The sequence below is a fragment of the Oncorhynchus masou genome, unplaced genomic scaffold (genome assembly GCF_036934945.1).
Source record: "Oncorhynchus masou masou isolate Uvic2021 unplaced genomic scaffold, UVic_Omas_1.1 unplaced_scaffold_4293, whole genome shotgun sequence".
NCBI classification, from domain to species: domain Eukaryota; kingdom Metazoa; phylum Chordata; class Actinopteri; order Salmoniformes; family Salmonidae; genus Oncorhynchus; species Oncorhynchus masou.
Window position 1 is genome coordinate 7,805 of NW_027010689.1, and position 9,214 is coordinate 17,018.

The 9,214-nt window shown below is 47.0% G+C and overlaps 1 protein-coding gene across 1 annotated transcript; it reads right to left on the reverse strand.

The window, feature by feature from the left end:
* Positions 1-5,851: 5,851 nt before the first annotated feature.
* On the reverse strand, positions 5,852-8,959 carry LOC135534999 (hematopoietically-expressed homeobox protein hhex-like). The gene is made up of 4 exons (XM_064961754.1): positions 8,472-8,959; positions 6,768-6,946; positions 6,498-6,548; positions 5,852-6,267 (listed from the first exon to the last, which is right to left on the reverse strand). Exons 1-4 carry the CDS (start codon positions 8,824-8,826, stop codon positions 6,004-6,006), a joined length of 849 nt encoding a protein of 282 aa, XP_064817826.1. The 5' UTR covers positions 8,827-8,959; the 3' UTR covers positions 5,852-6,003.
* Positions 8,960-9,214: the final 255 nt, after the last annotated feature.

Below are 9,214 nucleotides of genomic sequence, written 5' to 3' on the forward strand. Positions count from 1 at the left end.
GTACTGGGTTCCCTTCAGACAGTCAGTACTGGGTTCCCTTCAGACAGTCAGGTCTGGGTTCCCTTCAGACATTCAGTACTGGGTTCCCTTCAGACAGTCAGTATTGGGTTCCCTTCAGACAGTCAGTACTGGGTTCCCTTCAGACAGTCAGTACTGGGTTCCCTTCAGACAGTCAGTACTGGGTTCCCTTCAGACAGTCAGGTACTGGGTTCCCTTCAGACAGTCAGGTCTGGGTTCCCTTCAGACAGTCAGTACTGGGTTCCCTTCAGACAGTCAGTACTGGGTTCCCTTCAGACAGTCAGTACTGGGTTCCCTTCAGACAGTCAGTACTGGGTTCCCTTCAGACAGTCAGGTACTGGGTTCCCTTCAGACAGTCAGTACTGGGTTCCCTTCAGACAGTCAGGTCTGGGTTCCCTTCAGACAGTCAGTACTGGGTTCCCTTCAGACAGTCAGTCTGGTCTGGGTTCCCTTCAGACAGTCAGGTCTGGGTTCCCTTCAGACAGTCAGTACTGGGTTCCCTTCAGACAGTCAGTACTGGGTTCCCTTCAGACAGTCAGGTCTGGGTTCCCTTCAGACAGTCAGTACTGGGTTCCCTTCAGACAGTCAGTACTGGGTTCCCTTCAGACAGTCAGTACTGGGTACTGGGTTCCCTTCAGACCTGGGTTCCCTTCAGACAGTCAGGTACTGGGTTCCCTTCAGACAGTCAGTCTGGGTTCCCTTCAGACAGTCAGTACTGGGTTACCTTCAGACAGTCAGTACTGAGTTCCCTTCAGACAGTCAGGTCTGGGTTACCTTCAGACAGTCAGTACTGGGTTCCCTTCAGACAGTCAGTACTGGGTTCCCTTCAGACAGTCAGTACTGGGTTCCCTTCAGACAGTCACTGTACTGGGTTCCCTTCAGACAGTCAGTCTGGGTTCCCTTCAGACAGTCAGGTCTCAGACAGGGTTCCCTTCAGACAGTCAGGTCTGGGTTCCCTTCAGACAGTCAGTACTGGGTTCCCTTCAGACAGTCAGTACTGGGTCCCTCAGACAGTCAGTACTGGGTTCCCTTCAGACAGTCAGTACTGGGTTCCCTTCAGACAGTCAGTACTGGGTTCCCTTCAGACAGTCAGTCACTGGGTTACCTTCAGACAGTCAGTACTGGGTTCCCTTCAGACAGTCAGTACTGGGTTCCCTTCAGACAGTCAGTACTGAGTTACCTTCAGACAGTCAGTACCCTTCAGACAGTCAGTACTGGGTTCCCTTCAGACAGTCAGGTACTGGGTTCCCTTCAGACAGTCAGTACTGGGTTCCCTTCAGACAGTCAGTACTGGGTTCCCTTCAGACAGTCAGTACTGGGTTCCTGGGTTACCTTCAGACAGTCACTGGGTCCCTCAGACAGGTTACCTTCAGACAGTCAGTACTGGGTTCCCTTCAGACAGTCAGGTCTGGGTTCCTTCAGACAGTCAGTACTGGGTTACCTTCAGACAGTCAGGTCTGGGTTACCTTCAGACAGTCAGTACTGGGTTCCCTTCAGACAGTCAGTACTGGGTTCCCTTCAGACAGTCAGGTCTGGGTTCCCTTCAGACAGTCAGTACTGGGTTCCCTTCAGACAGTCAGTACTGGGTTCCCTTCAGACAGTCAGTACTGGGTTCCCTTCAGGTACTGGGTTACTGGGTTCCCTTCAGACAGTCAGGTCTGGGTTCCCTTCAGACAGTCAGGTTCCCTTCAGACAGGGTTCCCTTCAGACAGTCAGGTCTGGGTTACCTTCAGACAGTCAGTACTGAGTTACCTTCAGACAGTCAGTACTGGGTTCCCTTCAGACAGTCAGGTCTGGGTTACCTTCAGACAGTCAGTACTGAGTTCCCTTCAGACAGTCAGGTCTGGGTTCCCTTCAGACAGTCAGTACTGGGTTCCCTTCAGACAGTCAGGTCTGGGTTCCCTTCAGACAGTCAGTACTGAGTTCCCTTCAGACAGTCAGTACTGGGTTACCTTCAGACAGTCAGGTCTGGGTTCCCTTCAGACAGTCAGGTCTGGGTTCCCTTCAGACAGTCAGTACTGGGTTCCCTTCAGACAGTCAGTACTGGGTTCCCTTCAGACAGTCAGTACTGGGTTCCCTTCAGACAGTCAGTACTGGGTTCCCTTCAGACAGTCAGGTCTGGGTTCCCTTCAGACAGTCAGTCTGGGTTCCCTTCAGACAGTCAGTTCAGACAGTCAGTACTGGGTTCCCTTCAGACAGTCAGTACTGGGTTCCCTTCAGACAGTCAGGTCTGGGTTCCCTTCAGACAGTCAGGTCTGGGTTCCCTTCAGACAGTCAGTACTGGGTTCCCTTCAGACAGTCAGTACTGGGTTCCCTTCAGACAGTCAGTACTGAGTTACCTTCAGACAGTCAGCATTGGGTTCCCTTCAGACAGTCAGTACTGGGTTCCCTTCAGACAGTCAGTACTGGGTTCCCTTCAGACAGTCAGTACTGGGTTCCCTTCAGACAGTCAGTCTGGGTTCCCTTCAGACAGTCAGTACTGGGTTCCCTTCAGACAGTCAGTACTGGGTTCCCTTCAGACAGTCAGGTCTGGGTTCCCTTCAGACAGTCAGTTACCTTCAGACAGTCAGGTCTGGGTTCCCTTCAGACAGTCAGTCTGGGTTCCCTTCAGACAGTCAGTACTGGGTTCCCTTCAGACAGTCAGTAGTTCCCTTCAGACAGTCAGTACTGGGTTCCCTTCAGACAGTCAGTACTGGGTTCCCTTCAGACAGTCAGGTCTGGGTTCCCTTCAGACAGTCAGTACTGGGTTCCCTTCAGACAGTCAGTACTGGGTTCCCTTCAGACAGTCAGTACTGGGTTCCCTTCAGACAGTCAGGTCTGGGTTACCTTCAGACAGTCAGTACTGGGTTCCTTCAGACAGTCAGTACTGGGTTACCTTCAGACAGTCAGTACTGGGTTCCCTTCAGACAGTCAGGTCTGGGTTCCCTTCAGACAGTCAGGTCTGGGTTCCCTTCAGTGGGTTACCTTCAGACAGTCAGTACTGGGTTACCTTCAGACAGTCAGTACTGGGTTCCTTCAGACAGTCAGGTCTGGGTTCCCTTCAGACAGTCAGTACTGGGTTCCCTTCAGACAGTCAGTACTGGGTTCCTTCAGACAGTCAGTACTGGGTTACCTTCAGACAGTCAGTACTGGGTTCAGACAGTCAGGTCTGGGTTCCCTTCAGACAGTCAGACAGTTACCTTCAGACAGTCAGGTCTGGGTTACCTTCAGACAGTCAGTCTGGGTTCCCTTCAGACAGTCAGTACTGAGTTACCTTCAGACAGTCAGTACTGGGTTCCCTTCAGACAGTCAGGTCTGGGTTCCCTTCAGACAGTCAGTACTGGGTTCCCTTCAGACAGTCAGTACTGGGTTCCCTTCAGACAGTCAGTACTGGGTTCCCTTCAGACAGTCAGTACTGGGTTCCCTTCAGACAGTCAGTACTGGGTTCCCTTCAGACAGTCAGTACTGGGTTCCCTTCAGACAGTCAGTACTGGGTTCCCTTCAGACAGTCAGTACTGGGTTCCCTTCAGACAGTCCTGGGTTCCCTTCAGACAGTCAGTACTGGGTTCCCTTCAGACAGTCAGTACTGAGTTCCCTTCAGACAGTCAGTACTGGGTTCCCTTCAGACAGTCAGTACTGGGTTCCCTTCAGACAGTCAGTACTGGGTTACCTTCAGACAGTCAGTACTGGGTTACCTTCAGACAGTCAGTACTGGGTTACCTTCAGACAGTCCTTCAGACAGTCAGTACTGGGTTCCCTTCAGACAGTCAGGTCTGGGTTCCCTTCAGACAGTCAGTACTGGGTTCCCTTCAGACAGTCAGTACTGAGTTACCTTCAGACAGTCAGTACTGGGTTCCCTTCAGACAGTCAGTACTGGGTTCCCTTCAGACAGTCAGTACTGGGTTCCCTTCAGACAGTCAGGTCTGGGTTCCCTTCAGACAGTCAGTACTGGGTTCCCTTCAGACAGTCAGTCTGGGTTACCTTCAGACAGTCAGTACTGGGTTCCCTTCAGACAGTCAGTCTGGGTTACCTTCAGACAGTCAGTACTGGGTTCCCTTCAGACAGTCAGTACTGGGTTCCCTTCAGACAGTCAGGTACTGGGTTCCCTTCAGACAGTCAGTACTGGGTTCCCTTCAGACAGGTACTGGGTTCCCTTCAGACAGTCAGTCCCTTCAGACAGGGTACCTCAGACAGTTACTGGGTTCCCTTCAGACAGTCAGGTCTGGGTTCCCTTCAGACAGTCAGTACTGGGTTCCCTTCAGACAGTCAGGTCTGGGTTCCCTTCAGACAGTCAGGTCTGGGTTACCTTCAGACAGTCAGTACTGGGTTCCCTTCAGACAGTCAGTACTGGGTTCCCTTCAGACAGTTCCCTTCAGACAGTCAGGTACTGGGTTCTGGGTTCCCTTCAGACAGTCAGTACTGGGTTCCCTTCAGACAGTCAGTACTGGGTTCCCTTCAGACAGTCAGTACTGGGTTCCCTTCAGACAGTCAGGTCTGGGTTCCCTTCAGACAGTCAGTACTGGGTTCCCTTCAGACAGTCAGTACTGGGTTCCCTTCAGACAGTCAGACAGTCAGGTCTGGTTCCCTTCAGACAGTCAGTCAGTTACCTTCAGACAGTCAGGTACTGGGTTCCCTTCAGACAGTCAGTACTGGGTTCCCTTCAGACAGTCAGGTCTGGGTTCCCTTCAGACAGTCAGTTCCCTTAGACAGTCAGGTCTGGGTTCCCTTCAGACAGTCAGGTCTGGGTTACCTTCAGACAGTCAGGTCTGGGTTCCCTTCAGACAGTCAGTACTGGGTTACCTTCAGACAGTCAGTACTGGGTTCCCTTCAGACAGTCAGTACTGGGTTCCCTTCAGACAGTCAGGTCTGGGTTCCCTTCAGACAGTCAGTACTGGGTTCCCTTCAGACAGTCAGGTCTGGGTTCCCTTCAGACAGTCAGGTCTGGGTTCCCTTCAGACAGTCAGTACTGGGTTCCCTTCAGACAGTCAGTACTGGGTTCCCTTCAGACAGGGTACTTCCCTTCAGACAGTCAGTACTGGGTTCCCTTCAGACAGTCAGTACTGGGTTACCTTCAGACAGTCAGTACTGGGTTACCTTCAGACAGTCAGTCTGGGTTCCCTTCAGACAGTCAGTACTGGGTTACCTTCAGACAGTCAGTACTGGGTTACCTTCAGACAGTCTTGTGGGCGTGGTAGAGCAAAACAAAACTTTAGACTCTGGAGACATTTTCCTGAGAAGACAGATTTTCGGGACGTCACATAATGGTCTGACAAACACACCTGCTACGCAAAAGTCAATTATGGTCAATTCTGACATAAACTGCATCCCATCTACAAAACCCAAAATCTGCGCCAAAATCCGCGGATGTGGTATATTGAGACGCAACCCAGATATCGTTAGTTTAATTAAGAGTGTATTTCAAAAGGGTTCTACTAACCTAACATATGGAATTGTTTTAAAATGGTCATACCAAGAAACATTTAGCTTTTTGATTTAGCCAACAACAAAAAATGCATCAAAAGGAAGTTTGTTTTAAAGTGTCTGTCCTATATCTGAGAGGTATAAGAAAGATCAGGATTGTATTTTAATATTTGAACCAATATTTAACAAAACAGAAATGTCACTAAACTACTTCCACATGCGTCCTTTCGTGTTTTTAACCGGTACGATGGGATCTTCAAATCAAATTGTTTATGTCAGTACCGTGAAATGCTCACGGTCACGTCCAGTGAGGTTTGTTGGCGTCCTGGAGTAAAACATGTCGTTTTTTCGGCCTAACCGTTCCGACGCTCATTTTTTGCTCAATTATTTATTTATTTTTTAAAACTCATAATGACAATAAAACAACATCACAAAATATACAGGTATTTATATACAAAAACAAATCTATGTCCCAGAAAGATGCTACAACAATGTTTACTGACGAGCTATTGGTCCTCTTCCCGGGCCGTCAGTCACCCAGTGGGACAACGTCCAGATTGACCTGTAAACAGGGATCTGATGACTTCATATCGGTGGATTCAGTGGGAACTCCATGTCATCCTCTATGTCCAGCTCTTGGTCTGTATCATCTGAAATGTCTGACTCTATTTGTCCTTGTGATAGAGGCGACGTGGAACACTGCAACCGACTGTGAGTGTGCGTCATCTCTGTAGCCCTACATCTCTGGTCCCGGCCCGGACTGAGGCTCACACCGGACTCCGGTCCCTCCTCGCAGTTTCTCCCGGTGCTATCGTCCTCCAGATCTGTCTTACTGCCGGTAGGGTTCTCCTGGGGGGAAATAACAACAACGGCGACCAATCAGCCACAACGTACATTTCACATTGGGTATGCCATTGGCATTGTGCATGGATTCTACGCACAGGCTCCTCAAGCACGAAATCTACAATAAATGTTGTTGTTTTTTTATCTTGAAATTATATATAAATAGCCCTTTCTCTATTCATAATTGACCACTTTAATCGAAAAGTACATTAAACCCCGTCCTAATTTATTCATACCTGCTTCAGTCGCCTCCACTTGGCTCTTCGATTTTGGAACCACGTCTTCACCTGGAAAACATTTTTTAAATTTTACTAGGCAAGTCAGTTAAATCTTAGTCTACTAGATTGTGTGTCAGATCATTTACCTAAGACTGTTGGCCTATGCGGAAATCAGTTGAACGAAATGTCTTTAAAAAAGAATGTAATTGATGATACGGGTGAAACGGATAAAACCCAACTGACATGAATAGATACTGGATGTGGACCCTAATAAAACATACTGCTGACCTGTCGTTCACTCAGTTGCAACATTTTAGCCAGCCGTTTTCGTTCGGGGGGTGAAAGGTATTTCTGTGTCTCAAACTTCTTTTCCAGCTCTATTGTCTGGTCGTTGGAGAATCGGACTTGTCCACCTTTTCTCTTGTGCAGTGGACGCTGAATGAACGGGCTCCATAGAAGTGGTTTACCTTTGAAGACAAAAAAATACAAATAATGATTTCATATTGAAAAACATGTTTAGACAAATGGGGCAGAATTATATGCTTAAATGTTAGACCTTTAAAGTAGCCCCCTCCAAAAAGTGAAAATAAATCAAAATTATTTTCGTTAAACTTGATTCGTTTCTCCTCCAGCAGAGGCCTAAATGATTCTATCCAAATGTCTACAGTTTTTATAATCTTTCTTGTCCGTGTTTTGCAGGCATCCGTTTAACCCCAGTTTTTATTAAGGAAGGCCGTGAGTTGAAACTTGAAGCAGAGTGGAGAGAGTAGAACTATGGCAAAATATCCGTCCTGTGTTTCCTGTTGCTTTGCCTCACCAGTTTCTCTCATTACTAACGACCTTGCCATCAACATACCGCAATTGATGCTATTTAAAATCGACATATGTTTGAATCAGCTAATCTCATTAAACTATAACCTTAACCTCATAAGAATACAATAATAATCACCATTACAATAGTTAAATCCTTTAAAAAAACGATAGATAGAGATAGAGATATATTCATATACACATATATATATATATCTTCCAAAAGGCAAAAAATAAATAATCGCTTTAAAAAAATATATGATTCATTATACACCAAAAATATTTTGGTTTTGTGGCACAATGATCAAACCCATATTTTTCTTATAGGCATGAATTGAATGATTTAATAAATGAAATCAATTGGATGAAATAGTGAAATTCAAATCAATTCAAAAGTCGCCCTAAAGATTTTAAACTGCGTCAGTTCATAGGCCTGTTTCATGTTTTGCAGTTTGATTATTTTAGCAACCATAAAGTCACAATCCACCGCGGAGGAAATGAACAATATCAGACAAACGGATCCCGGCTATCAGAAGTCGAGTGTTTCCTGAATGTGTCTGTATTGAGGATGTCGATAAAATAATCAGCATCATGCACGACTCCCGGGGAAGAGGCTGCTCGAGGCCGCCAGGAAAACATTCAACAGCTTCTGAAAGCAGATTTACTCCTATCGAGAGCTCAAGACTTCCTGTATGAACGGAAAGGGTCAGGCTTGCTGAACAGAGAGGCAGTTCACCCAGGGCGACACTTTAATGCTGAAATAACAAGTGATTTAGAGCATGTTTTAGTCGCAGGATGCATCGGATGTTTGAAACAATAACGGATTTTGCACCAAAAAAACTCAAGGTGGTAGATTTAAGTGGCCCAACACTTTAACAATTAGCAAATTAAACAGATAACTTAATGTATTTAGGTAAATTATGCCAACTATGTTCAAGCATAATATACACATTTTTACCTCTAAAACATACTACCACTTTAGGATGGAAACCTGCAGCACGCAGGGAATGAGAATCTAGTTTCAAGATCAAGTACACGCACAAACTTTTAATCTCCTTTCGCCTACACATTGTACATAGGTTAATACAGACGTGTAGTAGTTGTCAACATTAAAGTATCTTTAACGAATTTCAGCAGAAAAATCATCCAAACAAGTAAGAGATTGATATGAGTTGAACTCACCGAGCGGGTCGTGCCTGATCAGAGTATAGTCCCCCATAGACCGGTGGAAAGGATACAGTGAATTAGCGAAAGCCCCGGAGGCATACGTGGCGGTGAGCGCAGCGTGGTGAGAGAACGTAGGGTGGATCGGTGTCGGTTCATAGATGGGGGTCCGGTACGGAGAGACCAAACTGGTGAAGGATGAATTGGGTGACGGTAGATTTGGCGTGGAGACCACCGCTGAAGACTGGGTCAGGGGCTCATTTCTCCCTAGGATGTCTTCGATGTAGAAAGGAGTTGGGTGGACGGGCTGGATAGGGCTCGGCGCGTAAAGAGGAACAGCCATGGCTGAGGGCGCACTGTGTTGGTACTGCATGATCACACTGTGTTGGTACTGAATAATATCTCTATTCAACTATATTATCTTCTGCTGTCAAAGGAAGAAGTGTAGGAAACCTATAGGCGCCTCTCTCTCTCTCTCTCCATGAGTTGGCTGGTGAGTGTGACCTCAGTTAAAGCTCCTTCATATCTCAGCATTAGAGGGAGGAGATAACGGAGCAGGCCACTTCCTGCAGGTACACACACACTGCGATTGGTCCCCTCGGCAAATACACTTTATAATTCAATAATATCCAATCATTAGGCTATCCTTTATCTTACCTTTAAGCGCCTATGTTCATTAATAAAATGGGCCTTTACGTGTTATCTGTTTAAAAAAGAAAGATTGTATGAACATCTCCTGACGCGTGGCACATGTTAAAAAG